Source organism: Desmodus rotundus, chromosome 5 (genome assembly GCF_022682495.2).
Source record: "Desmodus rotundus isolate HL8 chromosome 5, HLdesRot8A.1, whole genome shotgun sequence".
NCBI classification, from domain to species: domain Eukaryota; kingdom Metazoa; phylum Chordata; class Mammalia; order Chiroptera; family Phyllostomidae; genus Desmodus; species Desmodus rotundus.
Window position 1 is genome coordinate 157,167,612 of NC_071391.1, and position 12,474 is coordinate 157,180,085.

General features: G+C 47.1%; 1 protein-coding gene across 1 annotated transcript; it reads right to left on the reverse strand.

The window, feature by feature from the left end:
* Window positions 1-473: 473 nt before the first annotated feature.
* On the reverse strand, window positions 474-2,898 carry RHOB (ras homolog family member B). The gene has a single exon (XM_024552934.3). The coding sequence runs from the start codon at window positions 2,506-2,508 to the stop codon at window positions 1,918-1,920; it is 591 nt and encodes a 196-aa protein (XP_024408702.2). The 5' UTR covers window positions 2,509-2,898; the 3' UTR covers window positions 474-1,917.
* Window positions 2,899-12,474: the final 9,576 nt, after the last annotated feature.

Here is a 12,474-nt window from a genome sequence, read left to right on the forward strand (position 1 = left end):
CAGAAGCTCCAGCCCCAGAGTAACAACCTACAGTTCCATGGTGACCCCTTGAGCAGCTGAACGAAACCGAGTAGCCGGCCTTCTAGACGGACAGCCTGGCCCCACACCAGTGATTAGTGGAGAAATGGCATCTATGCTGAAAATGCACAAATGACAACTCCAAGTTTCAAGGAATAGGGAGCAAGGCCTCTCACGAGACCCGTTGTTTTTTGGATATACGGACAGTACACAAGAGGTCAGAAGGTTTGACACTGGGTGCCTGGGTAATCCACTCGGCCTTCCTCTGGGGCTGGGACCAGAGCAACCTGGTGTCCCGTGGCCACCCAACCCCAGCACACCCCTGAAGGATTTCCTCACTCACTACACATACTATCAGGGAAATGAAGTCGGTGGGAAGACCTCGCCTTGCAGAATTCTTCTCCCACCCCCAATTCACTAGGGTATTTTTACACACTATTAAACCACAGGAGCCATTTTATAAATGTCATCATCATAGTTTTTTAATATTTTACATAAAAAACTGTATACACAGCTTATAGAACTTTTATGTAAACATCATAAGCTCACCACTTTGTCATGTCAGTTTATTTAAAAAATAAAAAACAACCAAGACAACAATTTAGTAGAAGTACCACTGGGTGGGGAAGGGAGGGAGAGGAAGGAGGCTAGGGGCAAGTTCATTCTCTGTACGGAGATGCAGAGAAAATTTCACATAGCTTTAAAGACTGCCTTGTGAAAAAAAAAAGGGGGGGGAGGGAGGTTTAAAGAGGCCCCAAAACTTGTTACTGCCCTTTGTTAAAATAGTGCACATACCTGCACAAATAAAATCGCAAAACAGTGTTGCCACTTAAAAACAAAATTAGTGGTTTTTTTCTCCTCTCGTATTTAAAAGTCATCATCATTTTCCTTTAGAACATCAGAAGTAGATGAGGTTACAGCGTACAAGTGTGGTCAGAATGCTACTGTCTTATGCAAATGACAAGTGCATTAAGTGTCAAACAATGAAACAATTGTGCAAAGAATTCTTTCAAAAAAAAAAAAAAACCCAACGAGTTTTAGCCTTTAAATAAATCAAATAACATCAGTTTCTTGGACTGAACAATTTTCACTTGTAGGACAGGCACAAAGTTCGCTTATGGCAAAAATGACCCGCAGCACACTCTCCCTCCTCCTGCCCACAGCTGGTGAGGAAGTTCGCTGGAGGCTGGCGTGCAGGAGACGTGAATCTGGAAGCTGTGTCCTCTCAGCCCCAAGTCAGTGGCAACTGCCTTCCCCAGGGGTTGGAAGGACGACCAAGTCCTGTTCATGCTTGGATGGGCGCCTGACCCAGGCTGGGCTAGGGCTGTTCTATGCCCTGTCACTCCACCCACCACCACCATTAAATAACACCATCCTACCTCCGAAAATAAAATTAAATCTATATTTATATAACACCCCGCCCTCCCCAGCCCCACCCCCCTCCCGCAGTTCCCGTGGTCTATGTTACAGACAAGAGATAGCAGGAGCTCGCTGGTTATGCGCGAACATCTCATGGGGCGCGGCAGCACCCCGCGCCAAACTCCTCTCCCGGGACCAGAGGCGGGGGGTGAGGGGGGGGTAAAACGGGGTAGGAGGGGGGAGTCAGAACCTACACACAGCCACACACTCTGAAGAGGCTTGGCTCTTCAGAAAAGGGTGCTCAGGGGACCCTTGGCACTCAGTGGGGCGCCTGGGCCTGTGCAACACAGCCGGACGCACACAGACACTGGAAAGGGGGCGCCCGGTGCCTCCCACGCCGATTCCCGGCGCCAGAACAACAGCCGCCAGGCCGCGGCTGCCGGGCAGGAAGGCAGACTTCAGGCAGTCCGGTGGGGTCCTTGGGAACACGGGCCCGGGAGGCGGGGCCACGCCGGCAGGGCAGGCGGGTGGGCGCGGTCCTCATAGCACCTTGCAGCAGTTGATGCAGCCGTTCTGGGAGCCGTAGCGTTTCTGCAGCGCGGCTCGCGTGGCTGTCTCGAAGACCTCGCGCACGCCCTCCTTGGTCTTGGCCGAGCACTCGAGGTAGTCGTAAGCTTGGATGCGCATGGCCATGGCGCGGCCGTCGTCAGTGCGCACGGGTTCCTGCTTCATGCGGGCCAGCTCTGTGCGGACGTGCTCGTCACTGCGCAGGTCTTTCTTGTTGGCCACCAGGATGATGGGAACGTTGGGGCAGAAGTGCTTCACTTCGGGCACCCACTTCTCGGGGATGTTCTCCAGCGAATCCGGACTGTCCACCGAGAAGCACATGAGAATCACGTCCGTGTCCGGGTAGGAGAGCGGCCGCAGGCGGTCGTAGTCCTCCTGGCCCGCCGTATCCCATAGAGCCAGCTCCACCTGCTTGCCGTCCACCTCGATATCGGCCACATAGTTCTCGAAGACAGTGGGCACGTACACCTCGGGGAACTCGTCCTTACTGAACACGATCAGCAGGCACGTCTTGCCGCACGCACCATCACCCACTACCACCAGCTTCTTGCGGATGGCCGCCATGAGAGCGCCGGGCCCAGGCAGCAGGAGGGGGCCCGCGAACGCCTCGCTGCCGTCCCGCTCGCCGCTCACTGCTCACCTCGGGCTGCGCGCTGGGGGCAAGGGTCGCTAACTGCACCCAGACCCCGCGGTGGCGCGTCCTCTCTTTGCGCTCCGGCTGCCGCGGCGGGGGCGGTGGGGGCGCGGGGGCATAGGGCGCTCCGTGCGTCTCTGCTCTGCTCCCGGGCGGTGGCCGCTCTTCTCGCCACGGACCCGGAGTCGGCGCCTATATGCGCAAACCGTAGTTCAAACAGCGGACCAGGCCTAGATTCCTACCGGGCCTCTCTAGGCCTTGCCAGGAAGGATGCAAGGCTCAGAACTCCGGTTAGACTGCGGTGGCAGACGAAGGCTGCGGCCCTAGCGCCCGCTATTTAAAGAGTTCGGCCACTTTCTTAATATAGCCGCCCAATGGGAAGCGAGCCGACTGAGCTCATCGCTGCGGATCTCGGCTCTGACTGGCCGTTTGCTGCAGCCCAGAGGCGGGGCCGAACGAACTTGATTGACGGCCCAGGCCGCCGGGCTGGGAGAGGCGGTGACTAAGGAGTCTGCGCTCCCGCTGGCGCCGCGGGGCTCTGGGGGCACCAGGGTTCCCTTCTTAACCGCAGCTTTTATGCGCTGTGCTGGAGCCCTGGAACTGGCTGCCTGGAGTCGGCGGGGCCTGGGAGAGCGGTGCTCAGAAAGGTGGCCTTTGTGGGGTGTAAGCGACTTCCACTGAAAATGTCCCTCTTCCTTGCAAACTCCCAGAGGGTGGTCACACCCCTGGGGGACCGGGCGGCTTCTTTAACGCGGTTTTGTTTTTAAATAAACAGACAAACACACATTTGTTTCCTAGCAAGGTTTTTGGTTTTTTGTTTTTGTTTTTTCCTTTTAAAAACGGCCCCTCCGTGATCTAGTCAGCCACCCTATCCCCCTCACCCGGTTATTTTCTGGGGCAGCCCAGGTTTGGACCATTGATACCTGAGCCACTGTGAGCTGGCTGGACCAGGGCAAAGCCTCGCGGCTCCTCCAAGTCCTACCACCTACCCCCCTCCCCTCCCCCAGCCTGGGTCTCTAGATGAAAATTAGGGAAAAGAGGAACAGTGAAAAGGGAAGGATGAAGCTGGTTGCAGAACTTTGTCCACTGGGAGGAAGTTACGAAGCAGAAAAAAAAAAAAAAGACAGCCTGGGCCCTGGTTTGCATGATTACTTCGGAACCTGGTCGTCTGAAGAAGATGGTACGATAAAATTTAACCGCCCCACACCCCCATTAGGCAACAAGAGGCTGGGGGAAGAAACTAGAAGGCGGGGACACAGCAAATTAGTCCTGGTGGCACCTTTGGTGGAGGGTCCCTAGTCTCCTGTCACACACCCACAATTAATCCATCCATCCCACAGATCCTGCAGGAGATAACACCTACATCAGATCTGGAAGAACTAAATTGAGGGATTTCAAAGGACAGAACAGGTAGGAAGTGGGGAGGGGCCTTCCAGGAAGGAGGAACAGCAAGAACAAAAGCAGAGGTGGGAAGGGTAGAACAAACGCTAGGAACTGGGACTAGCTGCGTGTGGCTGCACTTGATGGAGAAAGTTGAAACGCGGGTTGGGGCCCGTGGTGGAGGGCTAGAGCACCAACCCCGCAAGTTGGTCCACATCAATTTAGAGGCAGGGCAGTGCCTACTGGTTTTTCAGCAAAGGAGAGACCCACCACATAAGGTTGTTACTTCATATTTCTGCCTCCCTCTCTTAACACTGAAGCTGTTGGAAAGCCAGGATTCTTTCTTATCTCAGCATCTTGAAGATCTAGCACAATGCCTGACACTGCAAGAATCTATAAATGACTAGAGAATTCACCTACATGTTCAGAAACTCAGACGGAACTTTCTGGGGGTCTCCTACCTCAAACTCCAGACTCCACTTTAACAACCATCCAAACACACCCACGCAACCAGCTGCAACTGAGCCCTGATGTTTTCATCGGGATTCATAAATTGAGATCTAGGTCTCTATGTGGACACCACAGATAGAAAATCAGGTCAAACAGGACATTATGTCTCTCACCCCCAGGGCCCATCCTACAGAGAACAGCACATTCAAAGCACCAAACTGCTTCCTTCACAGTGGATTAGCCTCACACAATGCCCAGCTTTTTTGTTTTGGTTTGCTTTTGTTTTTCAGATCTAAGGGACTGAACTGTCAACAAGTAAATAATTTCTCCACAGTGGGATCCCATGGGAGAAAGTAAGTTATTTTGATCATTGGTTTAGTATTATCAAACAGAAACAGTTTGTCCACCCGGCACTACCAGAGCCAAACACGGAGAATTGCAGTGAAGAAAGATTGGCTATTTTATTATGAACGGCGCCACCCAGGAGAATGGGAAGCTAATGCTTAAAAAAAAAAAAAAAAGCCTGATCCCCAATGGCATGTAGGTTACAGATTGATTATGTAGGACAAGATCCTAAGACACTGTAGGTTAGGGGGTTGGAGGTCATGCTGGGAGCTGATTGGTTAGAGGTGAGGTAAGGATAATAAATCATTTCTTCAGGTCTTGAGGACAGTTCTGAAATCCATTAAATCATCCATCCCTCTGTCTGGTTTCCTGGAAAAATAACCAGGGAGCCTTTCCACCTTAGGGCTCTGGAACTGAAACATAACTTAGGTCAAGATGTTATCTGTAGCCTGCCAGAAGTCCAGAACTGCGGCCGTTAGGTTCAGCTACTGTCTTCTGCTGCCTTGTGGGTTGCTGATTATCCAGGGGAAAGGCTAGGTCTCTGAAGGGTATGATAGAGAGAGCGCACTGTGATTTCCAGAGCCAGGATTTAAAGCTAAATGTAAATGTAATCAAAGTCATAAAGACCCTCAGTTTCATTAGGGCTCCAATCTGGAAATGTTTTCTTGTCTTCCTCCTCCTCCTCCTTTTTCTTCTTTTTCTTTCTTTCTTTCTTTCTTTCTTTCTTTCTTTTTTTTTTTTTTTTGAATTCTTATCTGAATTTTTTTGATCTTATCTGAATTTTTCTTTTTTTAGTCAAAACCTTTTATAGCTGTATTATTAATACTGCTTTCCTTGGTCTTAACATAGGTTGGAAATCTTGGCCATGTTCTTAAGCTTCAAATATTTTAAGTAATCGAACAATTAACAGTTTGTGTCATGTATTTTTTTAAAAAACTGAAATACAAAGAATCAGGAAGAATGATTTAATTCACTTGTTTCTGATTCTCAGACATATCATACGAGGTGTTCCAAGCTTGAGTTTCCGTATCAAAATAATTTCTAAAAATATTCAGTAACTATGCCAAAGTAAACAAATGGAAAAATCTGTGTTCTGCAGCAACCTCTTTTCATGGCATTCTCTCGCTCTTTTTTTTTTTTGTCCAGGATAATTTTGTTCAACACAGGCTCTGAGAAGACTGGCTGCTTGAAAGATTGCTCCACTCACAGGCTAAACTTTTCCAAACTAGGTGATGTGCCAGTCTCCTCCCTTCCTGGTACACTCCCACTGAAAAGCAAGGATAAAATTGATTATCTATGAGAACAAATCATTTTAATAACTAACTTTATCAGCACAGATTCATTGTATGACAGATAGCCACACCAGCGAGAGAAGGAGGCTATCCTTCAGACAAAAGAAGGATGTTAGAATCTGTCTCCAATCTTCATCGTAATTTATTCGGTCTTTATTTTGCCCAGTGTCTCCTACAGATCGGTAAATCTCCCCTCAACTCCTCCCAGAGAAAACCGGAAACCGGAATGTTCATTAGATTTTAGCGCCACCTTCTGGCAATCGTTACATGGTTTTTTCCTTAAAAAAAGAGTACATACATATGATTATTAAAAAAACTTATCTAACCAAAAAGCATGCATTTTAGTGACTATTTTTATTTTGAGGTATATCATAGAATGTAAAACCCAAAAGGATGTTTTCTGAAATTCTTTAGAAATTCTTCACATATATACTTATGCACATTTAATTTCACAAGCACTTTAAAAAATTAATTCCTAGTTAAATAGTAACTTATGAAAGAGAGTAGAAGAAATAGATAAAGGCTATAGATAGTTTAGATAAAAGTGGACTTTATTGTTCTTTAATTATAATGTATATAAATAGAAAACAACTTTAACCACGACAATCTGCTTTTTTATCAGTTTTAAGAGTGACATTACTGGATATTCTGATATAATTAGAAGTAATGATAATTCATTTACAAATAAGCATTTACTGAGAGTCATTCCTTCCAGCCAATTGATTTTTTTATTTTTTCTAATTTAAGGAAGGAGTAGCTTAAAGACTCTAGAAAATTTTTCAACTTCCATCTCAATACAACAAATTTTTAAAAGGGACAGGCTCTTCTAGAGCCAGCCATATTGTTTCTCATGGGAAAACCAACATGGTTCCACCTGGTTCATTTGGGGCCCATTCAGCCGTGAGTTACATAATCAAGCAATCAAGCTGCTTTCCAGGGTCTCCAGCTATGAGCAACAGCAAGTAAACATCCCTCGCCTGCCCTGAGATGGTGACTCTGTGTAACCCAGGCCTGAGAAATGACTGGGCTCCCAGGAGAAGCACCGTAGCCAGACTGTTAAACTTCAGAATGTGGGCACTGAACCTGATCAGACCCCCTGTCTGCCTGGGGCGTAGGAGTAGGCACCCGGGCAGCTCCTAATGGCTCTCAAACTGCACTGTCCCCGCCAGTAACCAGCCACAGGTGGCTGCTGAGCATTTGAAATGCTGCTGGTGCCCCTGAAGAACTAAGTTTTTTATGTGATCTAATTTTAGTTAATTTAACATTGGATTTAAGAACTGATGTGCCAGGTGAGGGAAATGGGGCGATGTCAGTCAAAGAGTATGAACTTCCGGGCATATGATGAATGAGTTCTGAGGATCTAATGCGTAGCATGGGGATCACAGTTAATAATACTGTATTACATGCTTGAAGGTTGCTAAGAAAGCACATCTTAAATGTTTTTGTCACAAAAAAAGAAACTTATGTGGTATGTTGAAGATGTTAGTTATGGAGGTAATCATTTTGCAATATATAGGTGTATCAGATCAACAGAGCGTACACCCTAAACTCATACCCTGTCACATAACAATTGTGTCTCAATACAGTCCGGGAAAAATAAGTTAATGAATCCTGATATGGATCGCTGATTCAGTTATGGGGCAACTTTTACATATGTTTGAAACAACTTGGGTGTATGAATCTGCTTTTTTCTAATGGAAAGTTTATGAAATCTAAACACAGATTGATGGGCCCAAAGCATTTCCTTTGAAAAAAGTGGAGTGTTCAAAGCAGGCCCGAAAAAGTAAGTAAGTAAATAAATGAATAACTACAGATTGAGTATTTTCTATGCAAATGTAGTGTCCAGACTGAGATGCGCTGTAACTATAAAATAAATGCAAGAATCTGAAAACTTAAATAGAAAAACATGTTAACAAGTTCACGAATAATTTATTTATTAATTACAGGTTGACCTGATAATATTTGGGGTACGGTGGAGATGTATTTAAATATCTGAGATTTAATAAGTTGGATATATTTGGGTAGATAATTCAAGTTAACTTGATGTTGTTATGGTTTTTGATGTGACAACTAGAACATTTTAAGTTACACATGTAGTTCACGTTATATTGCTATGGGTAGCACTGCAAGTTCACGAGGCTCACTAGCTACTCCCTCACTCAGCATCCTCTCGGGAGTCATCTTTATATAAGCCCCCTAGAACTGTTACCATAAAACAGCCAGTCAGTCTGGGTGCCAGGGACTCTCCCCCATTGGTCAATTGATGACAGGAGGGGTTCTTATGCAGAATGTGTGAAAAGCTAGCAAGATAATTGGATAGAACCAAATCCCTTCTCTGCCCCTCCAGTACCAAATTGGGGGTGGGACCAGAGGAAGGCAGGCACATGTGCCATAGAAGTTAAAATGGTGCTAGTAGAGGTTCTGGACCAAAGAGGGCTGTCATTCTAGCCCGAGAAAAGAAGGGATTGGTTGGGAGAGAAACCCACCTGAAGTGCATGAAAGTTTGGGAAGTTGATTGGTCACTTTGAGAAAACACCTGGTCCACTTCTCACCCACACTAATATAATCCCAAGGGAACAAAGAAGCTGGCTCCAGCTGGTGACCCGCACTCATGTGGTGCACTCACCTGTTCTCTTTATGGGCCTTGGTTAAGGGCACGTGGCCCATGACCTACAGGAAGGAGCCTTTCACTCTCTCTTACCCACCTGGTGATGCACTCACTGGCGGGTTCAAGTGCTGTCTTCCAGGAGCACGTGACCATGCAGCCCTAGCAGTCACATGGTCCATGGCCACGTGGGCTCCATATGCAGGCTCCAGCAGGGAGCCTGAACTGGGCAGCGGCGAGGAGCAAGCAAAGCTACCTGGATGGGGACTAAGACCGCTTAGCAGACACCTGCGAGCTCCAAAAGACTGTACTTTAATGGAGCAGGAACTCGAGACACTGGCTCTTGTCTTGGCCTTGCTGAAGATGGTTGGACTTTTTCCACGGCAGAAAGAGGAGAGGGGCTTTGAGACGGGAGCCGCCATTCTCCCAGATCACGCAGCACCTGAATAGGACCTCTTTCATCTCACACCAGCATCAGCCTCACGAGTTTGGCTTCTGTGGCAACAGGCAGCCAAAGCTCCGTTTTTTGTTCGATTACAGAACCCTCATCTTCCTACTGGTATGATTTCCTTTCTTGTCCTAAACTCAGTGCTGGGTTTCAGAGGGCTGCAGGCACTCAGATGCACACTGTGGTTGGGACAGTCGGAGCCTCCTCGCCCCACTTCCCGTCAATGCCTTCCAGACCAAGCACCTCCAGTGCTTTTCATCTGTTCCCCAGTGGGGCAGCCCCCTCTCCAGCCAGCCCACCTCTCATCCCACCACGAGGCGGTGCTTTCTTTTTTAATTTTATTTTTCAATTACAGTTGACATTCAATATTATTTTACATTAGTTTCAGGTGTACAGCAGAGTGGTGAGACCATTACAAACTTTACAAATAGACTTTCTTGAACAGTAGAGGCAGTTTGGGCCTTGTCGCATGGTGATTTACTTTCCTTTCCAAAAAAGAGAATCAAAATCTAAAACTCGTCCAATTTTGGTAGAAAAGTGGGGCTTGTCCATTGTTTTCTGGAACTCTCCAATCTTCCCAATTCAATTCTGTAAACATGGATTTTCAGAGTGAGGAAGGGGAGGTAAAGGCACGAAAGATAAGGCAGGATCGTTACCAAGGAATCAGTTCATTAGCTACGCAACTGTCTAACCACCGTGCTGTACACCTGCAACTAACACAATATTGACTGTCAACCGTAGAAGTGAAAACTTTCCTAAAATTTAAAAACAATAAAATAATACAAGCTAAGTAAGGCCTGGGACCAGCATATAAGGACAGGCACATGCCCTGTGGGATACGTTATCACTAATATCTAAATGAAGGGTGGAGCTGGCTTCACACAGGAGGTCCCACTTGAGCAAGGCTTTGGATAACAAGTAGGATCTCCCCAGAAGAAAGAGATGCCCATTTGCACCACCTGAAACATTTACTGTGTGGATTTTTAGCAGGAGCCATCGGAGGGGAAAGGAGAAGTAGCAACCAGCAGAAGCAAAAAAATGTTCCTCCTTCCACGTGAGCTTTGCCCCATGACAGCAGCGCGGTGAGGTCTGTCTGGCCTGGGGAGTGGGCGGGCCCAGAGGGAGGAAGAAGAAGGGCGCAAGAACTTGCTGTTACATAATCGCTTGTTACAACATTCACCCCAGCAAAAGCTTGCTGCTTTTGTGGCAAATGCAGAAATTGCGCATACGTTTGTCAATTTAGTCAAAACTACAGGCAAGTGGTGTGTCAATGCCATAAGCCAAAGAGAGGGAGCCTTGTTCCAGGAGGCTGGAGACCTGCATTTTAGGTTTTCCAGTTCCTAGCTGTACAGCCTTGGGCAAATCTTCGTTCCTAGGTCTCAGTTTCCCCACCTGTAAAACGAGAGGGAGAACTCCGAGGTTAGAAACTTAAATGCCCACAGGGCCCTCACAGGCAACGCAACTCTAAGACATTAGGTGGTGGTAGGAACTGCAGGGAAGCAGAGAACATGCCCCAGCTCAGCCAGAGAAGTCCAGAACTTCCAAACAAAGTGTAGTGCTGGCCAGAGAAGACATGGGCAGAGCAGGCTCATGCAGCCAGAGGTGGATTTCATTTTTAACAAATCAAGGGGGCTCCCCTGCAGGAAATGAGTTAATTCTTTTATAAAGTGGAAAAAAATACTTTTATAGAGCAAATAATCCTCTTTATTTAATTTTGTTATTTGAGATCTTTTACTTGAGTTTGTTGAACTGAGGTCCAAAAGATGAACTATTCCAAAGGATGGAACCTAGGGAATCGTGGTCTTAAGTAAGAATAAGTTATTCTCGCAGTTGAGAGGGGGTTGGTGTTCACCAGGGTGAAGGATGCTACCTCCTTAGGTCAGCCCAGAGGGCAATTACACCAAGTCTTTTTCTCTTCCCTTTTTCAGTCTTGAAAGCAAAGCAAATGATCTAATCAAAGCATTTATTCAAACATGAGTCACCTCTTCTGTTCTCTTATGGTGTCAGAATTTTGCAATAGGGGAGGAGTTGAATTTGCAATGGGTTTCCACACTCCAATGTGTTACACACCAAAGATGTGTCTGTGGCTATTTATAGGACAAGAAGGAGTCTATATTAGGAGCCACCACTGAGAACCAGGGAACCTGGGGAGCAGGAAACTTTCGTGGGGAGGCTGTGATGGATACACTTCACCCCACCATCCCAGGCCTCTGCTTCTGCTCCTGCTGCACGGGTCAGTGGAACACGTCTCAGCTAAAGAAGCTCTTCTTCTCGAGGTTCCTCAGTCAGAAAGGAGAACACGAAAACTCTCTTCCGAAGAACTCTGGAATGTGGAGCTGTACAACTTCTGCTCAGCGTGGTCACCATAAGAAGTTGCTGCATGTATACCTTGGAAACCTCGGTGCTCTGCCTAGTAAGTTTACTCATTCGTTTGTTCCACTAACGCGTTAGGTGGCTCCTGTGCACCTCCTTCAGTAGAGCCTAGCTGCCATGCTTTAAGGAAGTCAGGGACTTAGTATGCTTGGCCTCAAACACCTATTAAACTGCCTACATCTAAATGAGGTAGGGACAGGGCTTGAACTTGGCAGATATGAAGGACATGATGACAACAGCTCTTGTCATTCAGTCATTCATTAGGCAAACATGCCTTGTGCCAGCAGTAGGTTACAGGGAGAAATTACAAGGAGTCCCTGTCCTCAGAGGCGCTCTAGTTCATACATATAAAGGGCAATACAATGTAACAATTGTATTGACTGCTATACAATATAACAGTCATAACAATTCAACTGACTGTTTCAATCGAGGGTGGTAAGTGCAATGATGGGTAGGCAGAGGGGAGGGGCCTGAGGAGGTCAGAGAAGGTTTGAACTGAGGGGCATATGGCTACTTTGGTGACCCTCATCATATTGTATGCACCCCCTCCTTCACATATTCATCTCCTGTGTGGACCCCTCCCATGAAGAGTCCGAGTTTGGCTTTGTGACTAGCTTAAGTCAAGAGTCACTAGTAAGGATGATGCAAGCTGCAGCTTGTGAAGTACTTGCACAAGGGAGCTTGCCCTCTTGGAATGCTTCTCCCTGGAACCTGGCTGCCATGCTTTAAGGCAATGCAATCAGCCATGTGAGTAGGGCAATGGTAAGATCACCCCTGAGACCTGCTCGCAGCCCCGGCAAAGCACTGTTGGGTCAACGAGTCCTCCCAAAATCATTCACTCCATTGGTAATTTCTTGAGCCCACACTGGGAAAACAGCACCCCCTGGAGGCAACTTCATTCCCTTCCCCCTAAAACTCTCTGACTTAAAGCTCTATTGTCATGAAATGAAACTAAGCAAGCCGTGGACTTCTTTGTGTTGTGGGACTCCACGGCAAGTGCAGA

Bases quoted from the DNA above. Each gene is read 5' to 3' on its own strand.
- RHOB (XM_024552934.3), bottom strand. From the start codon at position 2,508: ATGGCGGCCATCCGCAAGAAGCTGGTGGTAGTGGGTGATGGTGCGTGC.